Source organism: Drosophila willistoni (assembly GCF_018902025.1).
Source record: "Drosophila willistoni isolate 14030-0811.24 chromosome 2R unlocalized genomic scaffold, UCI_dwil_1.1 Seg167, whole genome shotgun sequence".
Lineage (NCBI taxonomy): Eukaryota > Metazoa > Arthropoda > Insecta > Diptera > Drosophilidae > Drosophila > Drosophila willistoni.
In genome coordinates, this window is record NW_025814050.1 from 19,204,047 (window position 1) to 19,232,032 (window position 27,986).

General features: G+C 34.5%; 2 protein-coding genes and 1 long non-coding RNA gene across 8 annotated transcripts in view; 1 reads left to right on the forward strand and 2 right to left on the reverse strand.

The window, feature by feature from the left end:
• Nucleotides 1–20,263, reverse strand: part of LOC6641987 (GTPase-activating protein skywalker) — a 54,840-nt gene extending 34,577 nt beyond the window's left edge. For 4 of the 5 annotated variants that reach the window (XM_015178327.3, XM_015178326.3, XM_023176025.2 and 1 more), the window contains exon 1: nt 294–814. In XM_015178327.3, coding sequence (XP_015033813.1) covers nt 294–441 — 148 coding nt within the window. In that variant the 5' untranslated portion in view covers nt 442–814. Of the gene's footprint in view, nt 1–293; nt 815–20,242 lie in introns of those variants that run through there. The other variant, XM_015178330.3, reaches the window with a different exon arrangement.
• LOC124460252 lies at nt 17,519–27,978 on the forward strand. Of its 2 annotated transcripts, none has more exons than XR_006954180.1 (3): nt 17,519–17,873; nt 26,609–27,738; nt 27,829–27,978. It is a non-coding gene; the product is annotated as an uncharacterized LOC124460252 (long non-coding RNA). The 2 variants fall into 2 exon arrangements; XR_006954181.1 differs by having other exon boundaries at nt 26,775–27,738.
• LOC6641989 (microsomal triacylglycerol transfer protein) lies at nt 22,581–26,310 on the reverse strand. Its single transcript, XM_002065394.4, has 6 exons — nt 26,137–26,310; nt 24,789–25,561; nt 23,809–24,730; nt 23,208–23,751; nt 22,972–23,139; nt 22,581–22,914 (listed from the first exon to the last, which is right to left on the reverse strand). Exons 1-6 carry the CDS (start codon nt 26,180–26,182, stop codon nt 22,761–22,763), a joined length of 2,607 nt encoding a protein of 868 aa, XP_002065430.3. The 5' UTR covers nt 26,183–26,310; the 3' UTR covers nt 22,581–22,760.
• Nucleotides 27,979–27,986: the final 8 nt, after the last annotated feature.

Genomic DNA, 27,986 nt, shown 5'->3' on the forward strand with positions numbered 1-27,986 from the left:
ACTTTTTATAAACTTTTAAGTAAGTTTATTTTTATTTTGTTTAATAATTTTTTTTGCTACAGGGTAACACATAGTCTCATTTTCAACAGAATGGTGCAAGTTCTTTTCTTATGTATTCCAACTAAAAAAAATGCTTCAACTTATATTTGTATTCCAAGAATTTTGTTATTAGCCGCTGCTACATATACTTTATGTTTATTTTATAGATCAACAGATATATCAAATATACTTAAGTTATGCCTGACCAGAAATCGTTAATTATGTTAAATATTTATAGGATTTATTAAACTTACCAGTTTGCTTTGGTATAGTATAAAAGTCAAGTGTTTTAATTTCCGATGTTTCGACATGTGGTGCAAATCCTTCATATAGATCACTCTCCTCCACAATTCCGCTCAGTTTATCGGCCTGAGCCGATGTATCACCACGATGATATGGCATTTTCTTTGCCAGCTTCTTATCCTTAGATTTATATATATATATATTTATATATGTGTGTTAGTTGTAAAGGATTTTCTCTTGTTTTATGAGCGATAAATTTTCTGTTTCGTTGTTATTGTGAGGCGATGATTCTATTCCTTTTTTGTGTGTTTGTTTCTTTTATTAGTTATTTATTTGTGACTAGATAATTTTTTTTTTTTGTATTTGCTTTTGCGTGATTGCTCCGTTATTAGTTTGCTTCTTGTTTCTCTTTATCCTTTTTGTAATTTATGGAGACAGAAATACTCCAATACGATGATGCCGCGCCGAATTCATTATAATAAACAATTTACAACAAATACTGCATAGGCATAGTAGCTCAATAATCCAAAAACTGCAAAGAAAGAGAGAGGAAGCGAAACATCAATCAATGGTCTGGAAATCAGTTTAATGGCATAGAATTTAAATTGTAAATAAACATTTCAAAATTTCATAATTGACTACACTAGATCTGGTATGGAAAGAGTTAACATAAAGCATCGACCCTATTTTTACTCAGCCAAAAATGTGCTAACCACCCTGTATATATAAGTTTGTATATATCTGTATGTATTTTGATTTTCAATATTTTAGCTGTTGCCCTCACTAGCCGGTTTTAAATGTTTCTAATTAAATGCCAAAACCGGCATAAATATTTCATTTCATTTACAATCACACACACACGAAAAGAAGTGTAATATGTATACATATATAAAATACATATGTACCTACATATGTATGTGTAAAGTATATTATTCATTTATGTATATAAAAAAATGCAATTAAATTTTTTGCTTTAAAAACAAGGCCAAACAAATATTTTGACACTCCAACGCGATGGCATAAACTCTGACTAAGCTTGCCATACATTTTGAACAGATCGATTGTATATTTTCAAAAAAGAAATCTTAATCAATCAAACGAAATCTCAAAAACTGGTTAAAGCCTATTCCGACTAGAACATAGACTGGTCTAGGACTTTGAAATGGATATAACTTTGCTCCTTAGAGTATGCAATTAACTGTTTTTAACATATGAATAACTTTTCTGACGACTTATAACTTAAAAAGGGTTCTATAAACAATGTCTCCATGGAAAATAATCCTTATCTACAGGTCTTTTCAAATTTATATTACATTCTTAAAAAAGTGAATTCTTGGACTGCCTTTTGCATCCTTTAGGGGACAAAGTTTCTCCCATTTTACAGTTCTGCCGCAATTGAAAAAGATGAATCTACTAAATTTTTTTATTTCTAAATGTGAACTTCTCTTTATAAAAAAAAAAAAATCGTTCAAAGATTTATGCCGATAATTAGGGTGCTCTTTTAATAAAATTATTAATATTTTTTATATATATTTTCTAAAATTTTTGTTAATTATGTAATGTAAAAAGCACATAGTTCTCTTAGCCCAATTTTATTTAAACATTTTCTATCTATTGTCGAAATACGACGTATAAATTCTTTAAGCAAACTGCAATCAATAAACATAAACAAATTTAGTAATTCCTTTAAATTAATTTCGCTTTCATTTGCACTGTTGACACTTTAGCATGCTAAATAGGCAAAACCAAAAAAGCTAAACCAACAAATGACAAAAAAAATAAAAATAAGTCAAATGAGTTTTGCTAAATCGAATTGCAAATTTCAATTGAAATTCTGTAAACGTAAAATAGAGAGAGAGAGGGGCAAAAAACCGAAAACAGACAAAGACTAAGCAAACGGACAGTCTCAAACACAAGCAACAAACACTTCTCATTCAGTCAGTTTCATTTGACATTTTTAATGATTTTGCCTGTCAACGGACTTTGACGGAGACACCGAGATAGAGACCCGGCGGAGACAGCCACAGACAGATAAGACAGATAGAGAGAGAGAGAGAAAGAGAAATAGAGAGAAAAACACAGAGACAGGTGCAAAGCAAAAGACTGATAGATAGATAGATAAATTGTTACGCTTATGTTTAGTTAAGAGCCAGTAAATTGTTGCGGTCAATTGTTGAAACGATACAAACAAAGATCCAACTAAATAAGGTGACAAAGAAGCAACAAAAAACCTTAAGAAAAACTCAATTGAGTATCCTTCCTTTGTTTGCTTAATTCTTCAGGTTTGTTTTTTGTATTATTTTACTTTAGCCAGGGTCAAATTAATAATAACAAATATAAACAGATAGAAGAGCTGAGTCCCAGCCATAGCCGTGCTCAAGTTTAATTGAGGTAGACGCTGCTGCTTCTGATGCCCACCCACTTAAGCCTTATTAATTGCTTTTCCAACACACACACATCTAAACGACACACTCACACACCAATTGAGAAGATATGTATGTATATTAGTCTGGTTTTTTTATGAAACTGTTTGACAACAAAGTGCAAAAAACAAACTTATCATTCTTTAGAATGAAGAACTTACAGTGCAATTTTCAATAAAATTCCGTGTCTAAAAATAAAAAATCCCATTCGAAACCATATTCCAATTTCAGGACTCTTCAGTCTAATAGAATAAATCGAACCGTTTATAATATTTCTTCTAATATTTGCATAATATCACGTATACTTCATGTTAAACACAACAAAATGTTGCATAGACGAAATATTCAAAAATGCCAATACGAATGTTTTTAATTAAATAATTGATGGTCAAATGATTCGTTTTCTTTTCTCATTTGCTTGAAGAAACAAAAAAATATAGTAAAAACTAGTAATTTCATTTAACTTAAAGTTGTTACTCAGAAAAACCAATTCATACATCGAAATGTGAATCGTTTAAAATATTTATATATAAAGAAAGCCAATAACGGAATTTATCATCAATAATTCGCTTCATTCAAGACCATGAAACGGAATGTCAAAACTATTATTTCTGCTACATTGCCTTATGGCTGACTAATCCTGGAGACATTAACAGCTGGAACTGCAATTAAGTCTTTCTACCAGTTGTTTCTAATGTCTTGTCCAATGACAACAAAATCAATAAAGTCCGCCACACATGTTAACGTAACTGCCACTTAAATGTCTGATATATTTACCAATATTTACATATAACAAATTTTTAAAAAAGTTAAACATCCCATGTGACCCACTTTAAAATTTCAACCGTTTTGTAAGATTAATACTAGTATCAATGTTACATATAAAGGAACTTTTAAGATACTGACAAAGATTAAGACCTTTAAAATGGAATTTAGAGTTTGCATAAATATACTTAGAAATACTCATATTTTTGATATTATTTGCAAGACTTTTTATTTCCAATATATAAAAAAATAAATGTAAATAGATTGCTCAGAAGTTCATCTGTCGTAATAAGAAATTACATAGGCGGATTTACGCAAAAAAAAAGGGAAATTTACTCCCGAAAGTATGACTAATGAGTCGACCATATAAAGAAGTTTTGGAAAATTATGCGAATGAAAAAAATTCTAAAATCAAGCATTGCTTGTACACAATTTTAAAGTTACAAGCCATACGAAAAGTTATAAACTTTTCGCCAATATTGAACACTTCTAGTCTATTGCATACTTAAAGGAGCTTATTTCCCCCATTTCACAGTCCTAGATCTGCCCAAATTATAACCATTATTAAGAAACATTCTTAAGTGAGTAATCTCTTGTTTCACCTAAATCAATGCCCTATAGATAATAGTTAATTACAGTTAGAAATTTGATTTTCTGTTTAGTTTTATTTTTATTATTTATAATCATGTATCATAATGAGAATTCATTGTGCTATATCTTAAAAAAATTATTGGGTATTCATCTCCCAAGTATTGCAGAGAAATATTAATAAAATATCCTATAGATACGTAAAAGAGAAGACAAACAAAAACAAAAACCAGTCAAATGTGCATGCAAAAACGCATAAAATTTGCAATTTTCTAGTATTTTCTGTTCAAGGTGCATTGGCTCAAGTTATTGTATATATGTATATACATACACACACATAGTTATGCTACGTATATGTAGATAAAGTTATTAAGAAATGTTTATTATTTTTGATTCACTTCAATTCAAATTCAATTAGACATAATAACCCAACTAAATGTTGTTATTGCATGGAATTGATTAGATCACGAGTGTGGGGGGCCACCTCTGGGCAAAGCAAAGTTAATTAAAACATTTATGCTAAATCAGCTGACACAATGTCATGTCGAATGTCAGCAGAAGTCCACCGAAATGTTTGTGTTGTGTTGTGTTCTGAGCTGAGTGGCGCTGGAGGTCACAAATGTCTGGTCAGCAAAATACTTAAAAGAAAAAAACGAAAATCAGCAATAAAATTACAGGTTAACAGGTGCTAATCAAAAGCACATTGAATAGTTTGCCACAGAAAACCAATTCAAAGCGTGGGTGGGATATATAGATGATGATCATAATCATCATGATGGTCATATGACGTAAATTCCTCAGGCTGGACATTTGGCCAGTCACCAGTTTTCTTCACCTCCCCTCAATGTAATTGTTTATGCAATTTGCGTCAGTTTGTGATAGAGAAAACTTTTGACGCTCGTGTAATTTTCCATGACATTAAAAGTTGATGAAAGTTATTAGAGCTCCTTTGCTTGCTTATTATATAAGCTACTTAATGAAACTATTAATTCTAGTTCCATTTGAGTTTGAGTTTCGGAGTTGAGAAACTAAGTAGTTAGTACTTAGCTGGAATTTTGTCTGCTTCCAATCCAACGTATGGCATATAAAGGTAAACACAGAAAATGAAACTAAAACAAAAATAAAATTGAGTTTTGCTGAATTTGTGGTCTTGTTTAACCTTGATATGACATTCACCAGATTATGTACACACACATACAAAAAAAATATTTAAAAATTTGTCTTCTATCACACGTTTCCCAGAATACATATGTCAAAAGAAGAAATTATAAAGATTTGAAATTTTCATCGAATCGCATATTAAATAAAGAGCATTTTCAGCAAATTAGGTCGACGTTTAGTCAGAATCGGAAGTTCTATATCCCTTAAAACGAGAAGATCTTTTTAAAATTTATTAATATTGTAATCTTAAAGTTGTTAACAAAAATTAAATTCTAAAAAATGAAATAGAAGTCAAGTGTGTTAAAGTATTCGTGGAGGATATTGAAATATATTATGTAAATCAAAAAGAAAAACTTTCTGGATTTGGTTCTTGACCGAGACAAATTAGTTTTCCAACTGCCTAATTTTCTAGCCAGGAATTGTAGTTCTTCAGAAAATAGAAACAATCATATAAGGATTCACATTTGACATTTCCAATATAATTCCTGACCATTTCGTTACCTAAAATATATTTTATCTTTGATTATCATTGTCCTCTACAATTAATTATCCTTGACGCATTCTAGTCACAAATTTCCATTTACAATGCATTGAATGATAGACAATTTTGTCCCAGAAATGTCATGTGCAGGCGGTTACCAACGAAAAGTACTTAATTACTATATACTTGAAGGCGAAAATAAATTGAAATATTTAGTAAGTGAATAACTAGGTCACCTGTAAGAGATTGCAGAATGCCAAAATGTCTGTGTGTGAGTGTGTGTAAATACTTACAGTCTACAAGGAGCATGAAGCTTTGCATCTTTTTCCAACTATTTAGTTTGCCACTTGTTACAAAATTTGCATATGATATGAGTTGAAAAAGGGACTAAGCCCTTCTGCTGGAATAGTATAGTTCAACTAGAAGGAGGTTTGGGGGTTAGGGAAGGGCTAAAGTAGGTAAAGTAGGCCAAGCAGCTGTCATTTTTGAACCCTTTTTGGGGTACAAAACAAGAGAAGTGCAATGACTTGGCCCTCTTTCAGGGACATTTAGCTATGTAGCTCAATTCAAAATTGTGTCAATTTAGCCAAAAGCAAATACGAAAAATTATGCCATCCAGCCAACAAAAGTCCTTAAAGTACTAAACCATTGTCTGAGTGTATGTGTATGTGTATGACTGTGTGTGGGTGTGACAGGTCACTTTGCGTCAGCAATATAGAATTGCGTAGTGGAAAAACTGGGTGTGTTATATCCAAAAAGAGAGAGAGAGAGTGAGAGAAAAGGAGAAGCCCAAAGTGAAAAGAGGGGCAAAGAGAACAAACTTGGTTAACAATGAACGTTACGCATGTGCCACCACCATGGGGGAGAGAGAAAGAGGGAGGGCGGCGACGGTGTCGGTGCCAGTCGGGCAAATAACTGAATCAATTTATGTTGTAAGCAACACGGCGGGGGCTACAGGAACAGAGGGCATGCAAAGGACACACAAAAGCTAAGTGAAAATAGATTGGCAAGGAAATCAACTTGTCGGCGTATAAGGCAAGGACGTACACACACACACACACACACATCCATGGATATATCCATACATACATATGTACATATACACAAATAGCAACAAAAACAATTAAAATCCGGGGCTCAGAGATTGTATGATTGTATCTACACTGTGCGAAAAACTGTTGTAAGGTATATAATCAAGAAACAGAAAAAGGCTTTATAAGAGTCATCTCCATTCCTTTTTAAAGAATTTTGCTAAATATTTTAATTACATTCTACTTATTGTAATTTTGAAAGGAGCTAAAAATGCAAATACTTCTTTTTAAATAAATCTAAATTTAAAATACGAAAACAATGAAAAGATTAAAGTGGAAGGCTTTAGGATTAAAATTCTTTGTAACATTGAAAAATTATATAAAAATGGAAAGTCTGAATCCTTTTAGACTTTATAATGAAATAATTTCTAACCATTTTTTGTTTGGTTTATACCAATTATGTTTCCCTAAACTTTTGTTTGGCTTTCTACGCTTTGCTACGTTTTTCCGGCAAGTGTAACAAGGCTTGACCTGGTTTTCAGCTATGCGTCCCACTCCACAGCACCAAAACCTCCAGCCCCACCCCCACAATGTCTCTCGCTCTGACACGCCATCTCTCGCTATCTCTGTCTCCCTCTTTTGCTGCCCCGAGACGAGCAAGTTTTGTGTGGCAGACTTCGTGACGGCAACAAACACATACACACGCAACATTTGGCCGTTTCGTTTCGTTTCGTTTTTTTTTTTCTTTTCTCATTTTAAGCTATATATTTTTTGGCAACAAAAGAAAAAACCTGTACAATGCACTTGCCACAACAATATATACTATATGTGTATGTATATATAAAAGTATATATATATATATATAGATGAAGATATATGTGTATATGTGTAACACAGAGCTCATGTAGCCAACTCTGAGGTCAATGAACCATACAAAATTGCAATTGCAGCAGCAGCAGCAGCAACAAAAGCAGCAGCAACATTTTTATTTCATAATGATTACATATAAAAGCGCATAAGAAAATCACGTGAAACGATCTGGAAAAGCGGAAAGGCGGAAAGTCGTCGTCCCTCAGCCCAAACAAAGGCAAACAGCAGCGAACGACCACTTGAAGTCGCCGGGAGCCTTCACTAGATGCAACTTGGCTTAGGCTTTTCCACCAACTCCCAAACGACATTAGCAGGCAACAACAACAACAACAACAATAACAGCAGCTTGCCCATATAAATGTGTTATGTAAGCGTGCATTTTCCACATTTTTTTTGCTCTCTCTCTTCTTGTTGTTTTTTTTTTCCTATTCGTTTTTCGCTTTGACTGGCAGAAAAGTTCGCAATGCAGCCAAAAGAAAAAAGACGAAAAAAAAATGTAGTCAAAGTGCAACGTTAGCGACTCGCAGAGAATGCATGTAAAGAAGAATGAAAGAACAGCAACAACAACCGCACAAACAAGGCAAAAGAGAAGAAAAGAGAAGAAGCCAAATGAATCACTACAAAATGTTTACTTTATAGTATACATACATACATAATCAAAGGGCCGCAGATTCGGCACATTACACATACGCCATGTGGTCACTTCATTTCATTTTTAACAGACTAGAAAAAGTTACATGAAATCTGATGTTTTCCAACGCTCTATTGAATTTTTGTTTAACAAATTCCAATTCTACGAAATATCAGAATCGGAGTAGCTGCATGTTTTCTATTGAATAAAGAAAACAATTTATGGGGTGTTGGGAGCATTTGAAACGTTTCCCTTGGAATTCGTCACGAGTTCTTAATAAACGTTGTCGTGTAGAGAATCTTTTTATTTATTTATCTAGAATCGTTTATTGATCAGTTTGAACCCGGGGATAGATATTTATTTGGGATCTAGTATTCCAAGAAAAAAATTAAAAAGTTTAAGGATCGAAAGTCGCCTTATACTCAAGAATATTTTGAATCGGTAATCCAAAAATGAATTTAGAAGTCAACATTTTTGTTCGTTATTCTAACTTCGCTGACTAATTTATACTTTTAATCCTGTATGCGTCAGCTACAAACTCTTTAATTTAATAAATTAATTAAATTATTCTTTCTAAAACCAGAATTAGGCATTGTAAATGGGTTCTGTGGATTAAAAATATTAATATAGCTTCGTATAATTAATTCTCTGTTTATTTTCCACACTTTTGTATACACATTTTATTAAATTACTTAATATTTTACTTCACTTTTTATTTAAGTCTGTAAACCTTCACATATTTAAAAGCAAAAACAAGAAAAATTTATAATTGTTATTGTTTTAATGTCTAACAAACACTTTCATTTTCAGATATGAATTCCATATACACAGATAAAAATGGTAAAACTGTTGGTGAAATTGTATATCTTAATGATCCATACTCCTTCTTAACAACAAGTTTAAGCTTTTATTGTACTCACATTTGTTTTTATTATTCGTATTACAATTATGAATACTTTTCACGCAATTTGCTATTTGGCTAATCTGAAAAAAAATGCTCAAACCAACAAAAAAGGTACATTTATTGTTTTTATGTATTTCAAATTCATTTAATTTTATATGTGCGAAAATACTTTCTAAGACAATTTCACCGACAGTTAGAAATATATTGGAAAAATGTACAACTAATCCGTTTTTCTTTTAGACCTTCAGCCGGCAATATAAACAGTTTAATAAAGTACCAAAAAAAATGACAAAAACACAAATCGATTTAAAATAAATATAAAAAATTGTTGATTTTTTGCGACCTTTTTATTGTTAGTTGTATGTTTTGCCGGCTCGAGGTCAAATTGTTGGGTGAATAAAACAAAATAAAAATAGTTTGTTATTATATTCCTTTCCGATATATTTAAAAAATCTTCATGTATCCTGTTTATTTGTTACCTTTGTATTATTGTCGAAGCTGGGCGGAGCTGATCTTCTTTAAGCATATCAAAATCGAAAGCTCATTTGGGATTTTTAAAGAATTCTCAGTAAGATTCCCACACAAGATTATTCAATAAAAAACTATAAAAACAATTCTTCTAGGCCGTTTTTAATTTTTAGAGTGTCATTATAATGGTAATTCCTGAAGAATAAACATATTTGAATTTTAATAAAAATTTCGTATGTTGCTTTTCTTGCTTTGAGTGATTATGAAATGGATTTAAAATATTTTTGTAATTGGTTTAAAAAAACATTTTCAACGTCTAGTTTGGCCAAAAGCAATTAAGAAACTATTTGATGCTTCCATATGGTTAAACACAAATTCCTAAAAATATAGAGAAATTATCATACCATACGATATATACGAAATATATGTACATATATACATATCGTACATATACAAAGTCATTAAATGAAACTAATGTGCACATTTTGTGGTCATTTTGCTATGGTCAATGAAATTTTTATGAAGACATCTCCAAACAGCAGTTGCACTCAAATTACGACTAATTACACATAGAGCAAGACGTTTAATAGACTTTTGGCCATATGCTGTGTCCCATTACTAATGGGGCCTGACCCCCCGAAAGACAAATGGCAACACATATACCATACACCCATACACAATACTCTAACAATATTAACAAAAAAAAAGAAAAGAAAAAAGCATAACAAAAAATAATGGTAATTGTAAAGTCCCTAGAGACTATAATAAGGCTAAAACTACAACAGAATAGTCAGTAGTAGTAGTAGTAAAAGTGGTAGGTTAGTGGTAGGCCGCGGGGAGGTTAGGGGTTGGTGGGTTGGTTGGAAAAAAAAAACATAAACCATTTTCGCAATTGCCATATACATACGTATGTATGTAGGAATGTACGAGGTGTGATTAAAAAGCTGTGTATATATTTCAAATGAAACCACAAAAAGTGTTTTCGTCAGCATTTATTTTGAGTTTTGTATTTGGTATTTATAGTTTATTAAACTTTAGTCATTAAAAAATGTATACAAAGTGTATAAAGCTAAGATATAAACAAAACAAAGTGCTAAAAGATCCACTACTTTTTAGCCAACTCTCGTTCTTTCTAAATTTTACCACACTTCACAAGAATGTTCATTAAAAAGTTGTAAAAATTTCACATTTTTCAATATTTCACAATTACATTTGTTTCCTAATTTTTTATGGAAAATATTTTAGTTAGCCAGTGCCAAAAATATATACAAGTTTTCGCCATCTTCTTCTTGTTTACACTATTATGAGTGATGAGATGTTTGTAATGTAGAAAAAAATACGTGTCTGACTTCACATGTGTATACATATATCTCATTTGATCAGCATGAGAAGTGGACTCCATGTAACCGTATCTGTATCTTTATGTCTATGTCTTCCCTTAATATTAAAGCTACTAGAATGAATCTAGGTTTTAAGCATTTGATTACCTTAGAAAGCTAAAGTATACGAATTGAACCAATATAGATTATTGTGCATTAGCAACAATTGGGTTAAAATTTTAAGCAATTCTACTAAAGGAGATGGGACAAAAGAGAATCAGGATCTAGCTAAATATAAAAGGGGCAGAAAAGTAGTTTGGAATAGCCTCTTGGAAGTTCATTTTTTCGACATGTTTGTATAGTTTGTTCAGTTGTAGTTCCCAAAGTGTATTAGTTTTGCCATTCTATAGCTAAGGGCAAAGTCTGCTGATAAGAGAATTTGCTACGCACTTATGATAAGTATTTATCCCAGACACAATCTTCAATTATTTTTAGTTTTTATTTTATTTTAAGCAATAAACTTTTTAGCTAAAATGAGGAATAACAATTTTGGTGTTTTAATCAGAAAAACTAAACGTTAATTGGTATTATGTGACTTAATACACGCTCCGTTAAGGCCAGTCATAAGAATAAACGAAAGCAGTAAGAAATATGCATAATATAAGCATACGCATATCATATACTGTTTGATATATATACATTGTATGTATATTTCACATATTGATAAGATATGGTTCAGTTTTTAAAGTCTATACCGTTTGCTTGTACCCGGAATACAAGAGTTGATAAGAATTATTAACTTTATTTATGTATAAATTTGATTTCAATTTTGATTTTGCAAAACTGAGCTTAACACACACTCTGCCACACACATATAAGTACTGGCACACTCGGTCATGTTGCTGATAAAAGATAATAAATAATATTGCCAACTTGGTTGGTTGGTATCACGAGTGAAAAAATCAAACGTACGGCTATCAGTCTCAGTTAATGTCTCTGACATTGATTGTAAATCTAACGTCATCATCTCAAACATCATAAGATCATTGTCATTAATAAAAATACGAAAAAAAAAAAATGGACTCTATTTGGTTGATGTGCTGCTGCTTGCACTTGTGATATTCTTTGTATTTGTATTTTTTTGTTTCAAGTTTTTGGACTGATCGAACCGGTTCGATGCCATCATCACACATAAATATTGTGTTTTTGCGAAAAATAATAAATAAATAAATAAGTAAAATAAATATATATAAATTCACCTTTACCAAATTGTGTAAAAGTCAGCATCGGCGGCGTCGGCGGCGACGACGTTCTATACCGTGTGGTGAGTTAATGTCGTGACTCAACTTTTGTTGTACAACAACAATTGCCTCAACGTACAAACACTTGTTTGGCGTTTCAGCGAACTCCACAAATGACATTCGAGACCTCAGCTGAGACTAAGTCTCCATCAGCGCCCCCTCATTCAGTCCTCCCCCTTCTCTTTGTCTCCCTTTGGTTGCGTTGCAAGTTGAGACGTTGTCGTTGCCGCCGCTGTCACGTGCTTTTCAAAAAGTTTTTCGTTACGTTTCGCTGTATTGGCTCCATTGCCATCGTCGGTCGTCGTCGTCGTCTTTGTTGCTTTTATAAACAATTGAGAGGCTTGTTTCTAAATATTTATAGCATGTCCATGTATGTATGTATTTGTGTATCTTTTGGTTGTAATTTGGTATCGCTCATATTATACAATACCATTTTAGGTTAAGCACGAGTTTGCTTTTCATACTTTGTGCCTCTAGGGCATTAAAAATAAAAAAAAAGAGCAGTCGGCATATAGAGACAAAGTTTATAAACTATTTAATTCTTTATGTTTATATCAAAGGGGTGATCGAAGAGTGTTCATAGGGATACTTTTTGGGGGTATATTAGGAGCATGCTGTTTTGTTTTTATATCTGTACATACTCTTAGTTTAATCCTAGTCAGTGGCTCAGTGAAAACCTAGATTTTTCTCATACCTATTATAAAGTATCTTCAATTCGTTGCTCCCGCATTTTCAATGTGCCAAATGTTTGCTCAAAAAGATACCAAGACTTTTTTGCCATGTCGAGATATTTTTTGTTCACCCTCTCTCCCTATCCATATGTAAATAGGTGGGTGTGCGTGTGTTTGTGTGGGGCGTAATGATGTTTGTTGTTAACTTTCTTAACTGATTTTAATACTTTCAACATATTGTGTGATCACGTTCATCGAAAAGATGTTCAAGCATACAACAGACAGCAGACAATGGGACAATACTTGCTAATTTCATAGACACGGAGCCGTAGCAGAACGCGAAAAATAACTCAATATGCGAGATTTACGTCATTGACCCATTAAATGCCACTCGTAATGTAATGGAATCGTTTATACTCAACCAATGAGTTTCTACACAAACATATTACTCATTCAAAGTCTTGAAAATGGATGCACACAATAAGCTATGAGATAATCAAAAGAAATAGGTACCATTTGGAGTAAATTTTATTGATTTTCACCGATAGATTTTGACTGTGGTGTGCCCACCTGTTGCTACCCGACGACATTGTGGTCCTTAAACGTAAAAACGCAAATATTTTAGTCTTTAACACGTGCCAATTTGTTAAATTCCTATGGTAAACAGAGCTAATTAATTAATTACTGGCCCAAGTATGGACAGAGACTCACGATGGACGTGACATTTACCACAAAAGAATTCGAAAACCAGAGGGCCGGGGCTAACTTCGACCGCGTCAAAGTTTGTATACCCTTGCAACATTTTTGGTAACTCTTTCCTTACCTATAGCCATCAAAAGTGGAAAAACGTTTAAGCTAAAAAGGCTAATGTTTGCGAAAGAACGGCCTACAATCTTAGCATTGAAAAGATATTGATCAAAGTCACTGTTTTCCACCGATTGTTCCTATGGGAGCTATATGATATAGTTACCCGATCCTTATCAAATTCGGCACATTCATTAACAGATATATTAAACTAACAAATGTTTAATTTGAAAGCAGTCGCGTTTAAAGTAACGAAGTTATTGACAAAAGTCACTGTTTTCGAAAGATCGTTCCTATGGGAGCTATATGATATAGTCACCCGATCTTGATCAAATTTGGCATAGTCGTTTATATGTGTAATTAACTCACCAATATTAAAATTCACGACAATAGCTCAGAAAATAACGAAGTTATTAAGAAAAGTCACTGTTCGTGACTTTGCCGTTTGTATGGGAGCTATATGATATAGTGATCCGATCCGGCTGAATCCGAGATATACAACGCCTGCAGTATATACAAGCCTACATGCAAAATTTCAGCTCTGTAGGTCTTACGGTCTAGGAGGAGTTTGCGTTGATCCAGACGGACGGACGGACGGACGGACGGACGGACGGACGGACATGGCTATTTGAACTCGTCTCGTCGTGCTGATCAAGAATATATATACTTTATGTGGTCGGAGATGCTTCCTTCTATGCGTTGCACACTTTTGACCAAAATTAATATACCCTTTTTGCAAGGGTATAAAAATGCCATAAATGCCGCCTACGAAAATACAGAGACATACAATTTGCAAGGGGGCTCAAATGATGTTGATATGCAATAAATTGAATTAGTTCAGTTCAGTGCTGAGAGCAAACCACACACATAATAAATTAAATCATTTCAGTTGACAAAGTAAACAGCAACAACAAGAACAACAAAGAAAACAAGAGGCATAAAATATGCAACAGACAAATGAAAACAAAAGAAAAATTCAAGCAAAGCCTAAGAATTTTTATGCGGGAAGAGAGAGAGTTTGTCATTCCAGAGGAGACTTTTCTGCCTTCTGTTCTGAGTTTCTTGTTTTTTGTTTTGTTTTCCAATTGAATTAAGCTTTGGCATTCCCCTATATAGGGAAGTTAAGTTCAGTCACTGCGCTGCGTGGCTTGTAGACCTTTTTTTGTTGTTGTTGTTTAAGAGCGTAATTCACTTTATTCAAATATGGCATAATAAAATAAATAAATGCCTATATGCAAAATACACAACACACACACACTCACACACGCAAGTGAATTACGCGCTATGTGCAGCATTGTTGCTTGAAGTGGTTCGCCTCGAACCTCAGAGCGAAAGAGAAAGATTCCGATACAAAGGCTTTTGTGCCCAGATCGGCCGGATGTTATCAGGCTTGCATATACATACTATAATATATGTAGATGGTGTGTGTGTGTGTATGTGTGTGTAAGTAGTTTCGCCTGGAATTGAGCTTTAACTACACAACCTCTGTGCGAATTGAACTTATCTCAATGAAGAGTGACAACCAGCAAGCAGTTTTTAAATATTTACTCTCTGTGGACAATTGTCCCCTTTCCAACTGAATCATATCTGAATGCACTCCATAGAGAATACGATTGGACCAACACTTACTTATCATGCATTTTATGATTATTGTCTCACTTGAGTAAACAACATTAAATTTATATTTACAACATTTAAATTTTCAATTTACAAAAGGCTTCTGCTTGGCGTCTAACTGTGTGGGTTGATATCATGTACAATTATGTTTGATCTGGGATATTGCAAAAATAACTCGTCAAAATGTTTTAGAAATTTAAAATTGTATAAATTTTTATTAATCTACTATATATCATGTTTATATTATCTTAAAGAAAATTAAAAAAGTTATCTTGAAGAAAATTCATCGCCGAGATTTGTAGATTTCTTCGAAAATACTCTGCTAGAACTTCTAATTCTAAAACTATTTCATGTGACTCAAAAAACAACACAAAACACAACTATACAAAACTTCGGTTACTTTGAGTAGTCGCCTATAAATATATTCAAAACTGCAAAACTCATAAAGGCTCGTCTATTCATATGTGAAATATTCCTAATCCAACAAAAATAAACAATAATCGAATAAGTGAATCATTCAATAACTGAACTGAACAGGGCTTGTATTTTGCGCATTCGTGTATATAAAGTATTCATACATTGGCGAATGAATCTAATGGAGTAACAAAATCGGTGAAAAATTCAGAGACCTGGATTCATCGTTTTTTTTTTTTAATAGTTAAAAATCCCATGAATCGGATTAGCAAATCTGGGATTTGAACTTGAACCCTACCTACAAAATAACTAAAGTTTGTTCAAGAGTCCTTTCTGGTCCAATTGGTCCCATAATTTCATTAGTTTCAGTCGAGCATATCATCCAGTGTACTGCACGTTTTTCGTCATTCCCACGAAATGTATTATTACAACTCTTTATTTTAGTTACCATTTCTCTGTCGTTTAACTCGAGTTAGCAACATGAATTTAATCAAATTTACCTCATCTAGTATATTGACATGAAAACAAGTAGTAAGTAGTTTATACATATTTAACCGTTACAACACATATTATCAGACTCACACTAAGGCAAAATCAAGGTTATTTAATCAAGGGAAAATGTAAAAATATTTACACTATAAGCTTAATAGAGTCGCCCACCCGCCGCTTGCCCTCTCTCTCTCTCTCTCCCTCTCTCTCTCTTTCACTGCCTATCTTTCTCTCTGTCATTAGCCATTAACTGGGCTCAGTTATTAAACTTTTATTCATTAACCAAGCATAGCAATATGATTTTATTATTTTGATATACACACACACACACACACACACGAATATACGTATATATGAGTTATTTTTGCAGTTGTCGCTGTTGTTTTTGTTGTTGTTGTTGATGTCGGACTTCGTCAATGAAATTACTTGCACAAATTAATGCGGCACAATTACCGGACACCAGGCTCAGCAGCAGCAGCAGCAGCCTCAGCCTCAGACCCCAAGTGCCCAGAGACCCGACCAGACAATTGATTGTTTGGTATCTCGGGGGCATATGCTTTGTCGCTTTATAACCAGAGAATTACTATATAGACATTAATATATATATAGGCATTCATATCGCTCAAATTAGTTTTATTTTTATATTTTTATTTCATTGTGTTTGTGTTTGTGTTCGTTTGTGTGTAGAGTCAATTTTGTGGGCGTATGTAGTGTGTGGTCTCTGTATCATTGCGAGCTTTACGACGAGTTGTACTTGATTTAATCAATTTGATTAGGATTTATAAGGCATGGTGGGGGGGTTTCTCATTTCACTTAGCCCAAACACGTACAAATACATATGTACCAATTTTTTGTATTGTGAATAGAATATCTCTATTTGGTATTTACTTTTAAGCGACTTTATTATCAATTATCTTTTCAGTTTTTTCTGTTTCGTTCTATACAAAATTTTAAGTTCACAAATCTTTTACAATATCTGTTCTCGTTTCCGGAATTTTGGTCGGAATCGGATTTAAGACCTGTTCTTGCTTCCGTTTTCATGCCAAATCATTCGATTTCAAATCTTTTCAAAAGAATTATTCGTTTTGACAGCAGTCGAAATGGTATTGACCTGTTCTCGGTCTCCGAATATTTTCAGTCACAATGTTTATGACACTTTTTACCAAGAAACGACAGAATGTGTGTAAAAATTAAATTTTATTTATGTCCAAATAATTACAAATCTCGGCAATCCTGTAAGCTGATATAGTAGACGAAACAAAAGTGTTTCAAACTTATCTTCGAAAACAAAATCAAATAACATTTTACTCGGAATAAAGAATATCAAATTCGAAAACGGTCGGAAATTGCTCTCGATTTACGTTTGAAATCGACTTGGAAACGAATCCTATAAAAAATCCAAATTTTATTTTATTTTATTTTATTAATGTCTAAAAACAATCCCAAACATCGTTGGCGATGGTTTTCCACCTCAACTTGTTAGCCCCACTGATAGGTCAGGCAACCATTATAAATAATGTGTGTGTATAATTTTAGACAATTTATTGATTTTCCTGTTTCACCTGGACACGAAATGTTGTTGATGATGATGAAATTAAGAGGGGCCCTAAACTAGCAAGTTGAATGAACTTTCCGTCTTTCGTCTAGCATGCAGGTAAATTGCATATAACTTGATTTAAGTCACAAAACACTATTGATTACATATGACGCATACATGCATATATAGAAGTAAACCGCATTATTGTCATCTAGTCACGTTCAAGTCTAGAAAATCACAGAAAAATCTCAAACTCACACACACTGCATAATTGATGCAATATTCAATTGAAAGCGACATTGACTTATTGCCGATATTCAGATTGATATTTCTGTCTGCTGTCTGCAGTTGCATTTGCCGGATCTATAATCGTGTTGATTGGCTACTTTGCAACTTTTAAAAGTCGTTTTCCAACATGAACGAACGATCTAATGATCATTTGTGACAGACAGACAGTCAGAAACAGTTTAGCCAAAATATAATTTGTCTGCAAGTCTCGATCGTTAAGCTGGGCAATGTTTCTTTCAATCTCAGTGGAAATAATTGGGTCGTCGTTCATAGTGGGCAATCTCTTTTTGTGTTTCTTTTTTCTTTTTTAGATAAGATAACTTGGGCCAGGCCAAAATAAAATTGGTTTTATTTCTTGCTTAAAGTGTCATTATGTAGTTGCAATTTTTTAGGGAATTATATGGCATTAATTCTGTTGAAAGTGGGCGGTGATTTGTTCCTTTGCCAAGGGCCAATTTTAAACACACCTTATGAAAATTCTTGAGAATTTCTATATCATAAACACTTGGTGAAGTTATTTTTCAAGTATTTAGGTATTAAATTAACGCAATAAATAAATAAATAAAAAATAATAATGACTCATAGATTCTTAGCAATAATCGTCATACCTGTAAATGTCTGTAAAACTCAGCTAAAAATAAGCTTGTAATTGAAGCCACAAAGGTGATGTTTAGAATCTCTTATTACCTTATTGTTTAAGCCTAATTATGTGTAACCAAAACAAACTCATTCTCCTTGGTAATCAAATATCACAACTTTTCAAACTCCCCAAGCTCATAAATTTTAAACGAAGCGTATGTTTGTCTGTAAAAACAACGAAAAAAAACTTCCAAAAGTTTCATAAATTACAAAATACAAAAAACTCTTCTGCCTTTTCGTTTTCAAAGATAATTTAAGGCCAACTGCAAATAAAACATTAAAACCCTAAATAGACAAGACACTATATAAATTAAAGTCTCACCATAGAACAACAACAAAAACTTATTTCTACTATTATCAAAACCAGAAAAAGAAAGAAAAACGAACCTGCAAAACATCATAAATTGTGCAAGGTTAGACAGAAAAAAAAAATATATATATAAAAACTTTATCTAATCAGTTTGCTTACTACGAGATTTAGCCAAAAATACAAAAGAACCAAAGGGTTAGGCTAACTTTAGCCAACTTTATAATTTAGAGTGTCTAACTATAACCTTTGCTAATTTAAGTGCCAAGTAAATAAGGAGAAAGGAAACAAGGCAAGTTTCAATCCTTCAGACCGAATTTCTTATACCTCTTAAACAATTCAAAGGGCGTAGCCAGGATTCAAATTAGAAGAGGAAAGAATTTAAAAAGAAAAGATAATATTGAAATAAGAAATCTTCAAATTTTTAGGGTTCTTTGACAGTTTTATAACGAAATTGATAACTTTATTCCTTTTTCCACTTACTTTTCCCGTTTAATCCGCTTTCAAATCAAGTCAAATCTTTACATATAAAAATAATACCCAAAACTATTGGGAAATGAGTTCGTTTCATATTTGAGAAACGAACAGCAAAGTAAATTACTTTTATTTAACTTAAAAGTTCAAATGTAGAAGCCCACTATACAATATAAATAAATCAAAAATTATGCCTGAAACAGTTAACTACGGTAATAATGCTGAAAGTTTCCCTAGATAAAAGTATGTGTAATAAAGCAAACGATATTCTTGGAATGCCTTTAAAGAAATATGCTTACAATTGGAAATTCCCATAAATATTATGGGGAATTTTTCGATATTCGTTTTTGTAATAATACAAATTGTTTAACCGTCAAATAAGGTAAAATATTTCTTTCTCAGAGATAAAAAAAATCTTATAAGAAAGAATTTCAAAATATACAAAATTTAAATATTTTTACTGTAATTTAAACACTTGACCATTAAATCAGTAATACCCTTATCATTAATTAATTTAAGTATTAATTATACTAAGGTATAGATACTAAAAACTCCTTACTATGCTGGTATTATTTCGATGTTTGTTGCCAATGTCAAATATAGAATTTATGGCCAAGTAAAACACTGACTCATCCGGAATAAAAAAAAAAAGAACCTATCACAAATATTGAACTTTTAGACTCGAAATGATTGGCAAAAAGAACAGAAAATGATTCATTGATAGTATCACAGAAATTCCTTAAATCTGGTTGAACGAAAATGGAATGCATTTACATACCTGTCTCTCTTTTTCTCGGTGTGTGTGTTTATATTCTTTCCTTCGTAGATGGTTTTTTGTTTTTTTTGCTGATTTTTATTTTTCACGTTTTGTTTTTGTTCTCTCTCTCTCTCTGTCTCTCTTTTCTTTACTTCCTATGCACACACGCGAATGATTTTATTTCTGTGTTTTGCTTGGCTTCTTCGTTTCTTTTTTTGTTTTTGGGATAGTTGCCCGTCGTTTAGCGTTTTCACCTTTGAAATGGTATATTCTAGAATATTTGTTAAAAGGATTTGATGTTTTATTATTTAAGCGCTTTCGCACCTACACACACACACAAACACACGGCCGAATTGTTGGCCCTATTTTAGATAAATTCTTTTTTTTTTCTTACTTTAATTTTTTGTCGGAATTATCGAATATCGAAATAAACAATGCGGCGGCAACTACCTTGCGCTGCGAGTGTTTTAAGTCAACTGAAAGAGCGTGCAATACCGTTACCATGTCATGTGGGGAGTGAGTGTGGGAGCCACTTGGGAGAGCGCAAGAGTTTAAGAGAGTGCGCTAATGTATGTAAGTGTGTGTGTAAAGAGGGGAAACAGTGATGAGATTCTGCTCAATTTTTGTAGTTCATTTTTGCGAATTTTTTAAATTGAATTCTTGCCAATAAATAAATTTTTCTTGATCAAAAATCATTTTTCACCTCTCTTAAAGGTGAGGGACCCTTATCATCTGCTAATACGGCACTGGTCATATCCCAATCGATTATTTTAGAGCAGAATATCTTAAAAATTGTTAAATTGCATAACACAAATACCTGAATCTAATACAAATATTAACAACCCTACAGTACGCGTCTGCGGAGACTCTCCGTTACGGGGACATGTCCGCTGTCTTGGGGAACATAGCGGCGACACGTTTATTTGAGTTGCGGCGACATTTAACATTAGATGGCCTAGCAATAAGGACAATCGGGACAACTGAGCGACAAAGTCGACGGTATGTCCGGGGGTGGTTTTTCGAAAATGTTTTGAGGGACATTTGCAAAGAAATTTCCTCTGAACGTCGAGAGTACATCGGCACGTCTTCTTTGCGTTCGTGTCAGAGGACGTTCCATCGACATTTGCTTTGAATGTCGACCGTTGATCGACGGATCTTCTTTTTATGCGCTTCAGAGGACGTTCATTAAGTTAGTTCATTAATGAACTAGTTCACTCAAACTGAGCATCACTTTCATGATCGTGTGACGTCTGTTTGTCTCTTTCGCTGCTAAACACACTCACACACACTCTCTCTGTCGTTTTAGCTGAGTGAGTGGGTGACAACAATTTACATACATACAAACATATGTATGTAAATAACAAAAAAATATATGTATGCATATATATTAATTTACCGGCAATATATATTTGCAATGCAGTATTTTTATTTGTTTATTTAATTGAGAATAAAATAGTGGGAGAAAAATAAACACACACATTTCACAAGGTTCGGTCAACGTGGCGTGAATTTGGCATTAATCTCTTGCATAAACAATTGCAATTAAATGAAATTGAAATCTGGCTTGCACTCTTAACTTCACACGTGGTTTTTTATTGGCCAACTCTACCGGGCAACAACAACAACAACTAAATTCCCATGCAATGGCAAGAACGCTCTTTCGTTTTTGTATGCGTATGCGTGTGTGAGTGCGACTCCGAGTGTAAGAGAGTGCCAAAAAAAGACAAGAAAATATTTCTTGTGTACAACTAGCAAAAAAAAAAAACTTTGTAAATTGAATATTTGTTAACACTTTTTTGCTTGCATTTAGTTAGCACAATTTCAGCCATAAATAACTGCACACATACACTCTCTGGTATTAACAACGATTAGCAACAATTTTAGTCAACAGTTGGTCATATTAACCAAATAAACATTGACATTTTCGCTGGAGCATTATTAGGCATCTTGGGAGGAGTGGGGATGCTGGAGGGAATGTGACAAGCCTCCCCCATACATATGTATATACGCACACACATTACATATGTACGTTCATACATTGAAGTATTTTTGTTGGCCTAATTTTGCACTCTCTTTTTCTCTCACGTTTTTCCAATATTTTAACCATTCGTACCTTTTACACTTTATATATATCACACAATTGCTTTGCCTTTCTCATTTATCTGTGATTTTGTTTTAAATTTATTTATATTTATTTACTTCAGTGTCGTTGTTTCTGGCAGCACTCAATTTCAACTAGTGTTGCCAGAAGCTAAGCTGCAATCTGTCTGGCAGCTCAACTGCGTATTTTTATGCTAAACAAAAAATACTGACCAAAAATACCAACTAATAAGGCGCAAAAATTAACTAAAATTCAATATTTTTTCACAGAATGATTAAATGTTTTTATTATTATAAAGAGTATTCATGATTGTACAAAATTTGTTCGTATTGGAACATTTACAACTAAATTGAGTCTTAATCTCTGTTTTTTTTGTAAAAACTCTGGAAGCATACTAGTTATTTAGTTATCAAAAATGGAAATTTAGCAATCTCAATTTTAGGAATTTGCATGAATTAAGTTGCACATTTCGTTGTTCTTTTGATTCAGAGCAAATGTGCACCCAGGTGATTTGTGGATCAGACTAGAGCGCCAATGTTTGGCATAGGATCTTTCCACCTTATGAAGATAAACAGAACGAACATTTTGGTAACTGGAAAAATAGAAACAATTAGAAATAGTTCAAGGATTGAAGCTTAAGTAAACTTACGTTAGAAGCTGCTCGGAACGTTGAAGCTGCATGCACAACTTTATGCCACTATAAAAGTCCAAATCTGCTTGCAGACTTAACTTGGGCTCATGGGTAAGGGTGAAATCCTGCTGTAGCTGGGCATAAGTAAAGCCCACAGCTAGATGACCAACCACAGCGCTGCCAGTACTGGAATAACGATTAGGTAGAACCCAAATAAATTAGTTACACAAATTAAGATTTCAATATCAACTCACTTTTGCTGAATTTCAGTCTGGGCATTACGATTCCACAGACTGAAACCCACTTTGCCATTTAGATCCACACTTTTGGCTCCTAGCAAACGTAAATGCAATGTGGCACCCGACGACAGTATCACATATTGTTCATGATCCTGATTCAAAGTGGTAGCTTGATATGCAGGCGTCGATTCCGATGCGCTGCCACCCCAAACATGACCCATCAGCTCAGTTTGTCCAACGAAAAATACAAGTGGACGCAACTGTGATCCTTGCACACTGATTTCCATGCCAGCTGTGACTGTCTCCTCGCCAACTAAATCATCATCGGCTGGTATAGGATCATTACCTCCAGTAGAATCATCGCCATCGCCCACCATTGAAGCTAAGCCGGCGGTATAGATGCCTAATTTAAAGCTACTGACTTTAGAGCGGCCAGCTTCAAGTAGGAATTCCACTGAGCCACGCTTCAATATGCCATTATACACTTCCTGAGTGCTTAACAGGGACTCATTGAAGCCAGGTGATTGCGACAGAGGACGAGTCAATACAGTGGTAAGGCCTGAAAAGGATGTGTAAAGAGTTTAACCTTGGAAAATGCATGAAGAGCAGAACTTACCCTTTTGTCCCAAAACATGATAGTTGTTCACCTTCGAACGCTGCGTCAATTCCGCCTTTAATAATGCACGAAAACGTGGGCAAATCTCTGCGAGCATTTGCAGCTTTTGCCACACATATGTCTTAATCTCAAACTGTCGATCATTGGAGGCCAAAAAGTCTATCAATTGACCCAATTGCTCTGAAGATGGACGCATATCCAAAATAATATCCAGAGATAAAGTCCGAGCAGAGCTATCAAAACGTCCGCTACGCTGATAAAAGATTCCCTCGAACACTTGACGATGCTCTGGGGTAAATCTCTTGACTGAAAAAGATTTTAGTGCTTGCAGAGCAGCCACCGATAGCTTGGAATCTTCCTGATTCAGAGCCTGCTCAAGCAGCTGGTCAATAGTACTTGAATCTTGAAGATTCTGCAGGGCACGTATATACAAAAGCGGATCCTCCGATTTCAAGCCATCTAGCAAATAACTGCGTATCTGTTGTAGCAATGGATCATTGTTATCCAAGTTACTCTGCCGTGTCAAAGTGGCCAGAGTCTGGAGTATTGAATCCTTGAATTTCTTTTGACCCTTGATTTCCAAGAGTTTGTACAAATGCTCAAGTATATTTCTCTCCGGATGTGTGCCCACAGCCAGAGATTGTAGATACTTTTCCAATAACTCCAATTGCTCCGACGTGGTATCTGCTTCATGATACAAATGACTGAAGGTGGCATTATGGGCATCAAATGTCTGAACGGCTCCCAACAAATCCACCAACTGCGAAGCAAGTTTTGGATATTTCTTCAGCAGCTCTTCAAATTGATCTTGTTGGGTGATGCGGGCCAAAGGTAAAAGTTTAGCATAGGCTAAAGCTAGCGATGATTTGCCTACATCTTCTGTTTGCAATTGTTCGAGTGATAATTCGAATTGTTCCACAAGCTGCAATTCAAAAGAGATTTAAGAATTTTGGGCATAGATCTTTGGAGTATATACATACGGTTTGTTCTTTTAGTTCACTTATCTGGCCATCCACGTCTGCCTCCAGGTCAAAGACACGATACCACTCCAAGAGACTCTCAACGGCTGCTTCTAGCGTGGAATAACTCAACTGGGTAATCTCTTCAGAAGATCCTGTACCCAAGTGCTCGAGAATTAGAGTACTTTTCACCCAGCTGCCCACATCTGGCTTCAGTTTCAGCCTCAGACGATGGCTCTCTTTGGATTCGGCTCGCAGCAATAGGCCATCGGCAGATAAATCGTAAGAGATTTGCTCTTTTGATTCCTGTGCTATGCCCAATGCATCTTCCGGATGATAGCTGACACGTAAATCCCATAGAGCGCAGTCGCGTTTTGTTTTCTCCACTCGTGTGGAGGATTTCACTTGATATGAGACCCGACAATGGCCCGAGACATCAAGTTCCTCGTCACCCGCATGGCGAATCTGCAGCAGGGATGCAATACCACGCTCTAAATTGAGCAGTGATTGATCGCGCCCGGTATGGGCTATTACCTGATGCGGTTGCCCTTTGACCACACTGATATAGAATGGTCTATCGGGCAGACTAGTTATAGAACGTTTCACTCCTTCGGCACTCACACGACACTCGCTGAGATAGACTTCCAGCAGTTGATCTTCATCTTGATTCCATACCGAATTAATTTTCAAGTTCGTTTCCAATTGATAACTTGCCCTTTGATCGAGGCTCACGTGGTTCTGTAGTTTGTAGAGCTGTTGACTGGCCGGAGGAATGAGGCCGGCTTGGATTTGAGCTGTGGGTGGAAGAAGAAACCCATAGAATGGAGGACCACGTCATTTTGTAATCATTTATAACTTTCACCAAAAGCAAACAAGCTAATCTTCGGCTTATATATATATATGTACATATGTATATAAGTAAACACGCGTGTGTCTGTGTGTGTGCCAAGGGTTATCAACAAGTTGTTTAAGCCACAGTGGGTTGGCAACCAGTTTATATTTATATATGTATACGTAATTTCACATATTGTTATAAGCAGTATTAATAAATATTTTTATTTAAAAACCAGTACTTTTGGCATTAAACATTTTCATTCACTTTTTATATATGGTTTTTAATTTTATCCTATATTTGCCCCACTGTGCTTTCACACTGTGTTTTCAATAACAGCTGCTCCACTTAAAAATCTGTGTCAGATATAAACATTCTTATGTATTGTTGTTGTTGTTATTGTTGCGGGATGGCAATGTCAATGCTAATAACATTTATAAAAAGTTCGTTCAACTTTGTTTTAACTATTCTCTCTTTCTCTCTCTGTCTACGTGCTTAACATTTATTAATAATTTTTATTAACAATTTCTTACTCACCTATGCAGCTAAGAGCTAAAAGAAACCCGATTTTTAAGAATTCCATTTTTATATTATTTTTTTACTCCTTAATTGGTTTAAAGTTATTTAAATTTACTTAATTCTACTCATTTAGCCGGCATTTATCACACAAAAAAACAAAAGGAAAACCCGCACATACGACTGCTCAACTTGAAAACAACAATAACAATGGCTAGAGATGGCCAAAAGGGCGATAACAAAACTTATTGATAACTCATCAACCCAGCAAACATTGTCACGAATGGGCGCGCATTTTTAAAAATATTTAAAATGCCTCGAAACGATCACAAATGTCCTTCCTAATTTAAAATTATTCACAAAAAACTCTTTGTTTTTATATAAATAAAATCAAGATCAGCTACTAACCAACTCAAATTGAGCTAACAAAGACTCTCAACCGTCCGTTACAGTTTAAAAATTTACAAACATTTTGTTTATTATTTTATTTCAGGTTTATTTCATCATCTGTCAATAGGAGAAAAACTGTAATGTACAAGAAAATTTGAAGAAGCTTAAACAATAATTTACATATTTACACAATATTATAAAAATAGTAAAAATTCCAATTATATTGCTCTATTTAAATCTCAAAAGATTTCCATTTTGTCCTCCTAAAGGACCATGTCCGAAATGCAGAGCATCTGGTATGGAATCGGAACGAGTGCGTGCATCCAATACGGAAGCAACTCGTTGCTGACCGCTGATGTATCCTAAGGAGCCGGAACCCAAATAGACATTACCATTGGGTAGACGAATATAACCCAAACCACCCGATCCCAGGGCGATGGCATCAGCTTGACCTTGACTTGGCTGCTGAGAACGTGACTGGATTCCCAGGGATTGTTGTTCCAGTAGCAAAGAATTGGCCCGCGAATCCAATTGCACGCCATTCGACTGAGCGCGATAGCGATCAAAGAAGTTGGAGCTAAGGAAGGGCGCCGGAGTCTCATCTATGTCATTGTCGATGATCTCGATGACAGCATATTGTTTCAATTGCCGTCCATTGGCCACATAGGATTCACCGGGAGCGATCAGAGCTTGTTTGCCAAACGGTATGCGAAGAGGTCCTGCCGGAGCAGCTGATCGTACATAGGGAGCTGGAGGAGCTGTAGGTTGGAAAAATGTTGCTGTCGGAGCAGTTGGCTGTAGGAATGAAACTGCTTGTGGCGGAGGTGGAGCACCATAGACCGGCTTGTTCAGTTGCGCCGCTGTCGAACCATGGAAACTAATCGAGGCGATGGGTGAAGCCACTGCAGGTGGCAAATAAGTGCTGACTACTTGTGGTGCCGCTATCTTTGCCGGTGGCAGGTATTGGCTCACGATGCTGGCCACAGTGGGTCGACTTCTTGGCAAGGGAACTCGAGCTGTGGGCAATGGTGGCAAAGCTGGTACTGGCGGCAATGGTTGTATGGTGGGCAATGGCTTAAACTGATGCCCACCGTAGCTGCTAGATGGGGCCGATGGTCCCGAGGGTCTGTCATAATGGTAGCCCAGCAGATCCGCCTGGAGCGATTCAACTTGCAGCAAAGCCAACAGACTAAACACCATCAACACGGGCAATCTCTGAAGCGTCATCTAGAAGTAAATATATCAAAAGTTTAATCAGTTTCTTAAGTTAAGTAGATGAAGTAATTCCAATTTTTTTCCCCACTTCTCCGTTTATGTCATCAGCGCAATCAATCAAAATAGCCATAAATGTTTAATGAGAAATCCAAAGACATAAACTTAATCGGTTGTCTATCTATCACTTAAAACTTTTGCGGTTACAATGTAATAATCTACTCTACATCAAGTTAATGCCAATGAAATATTCAAAAAGTTTGAAATTG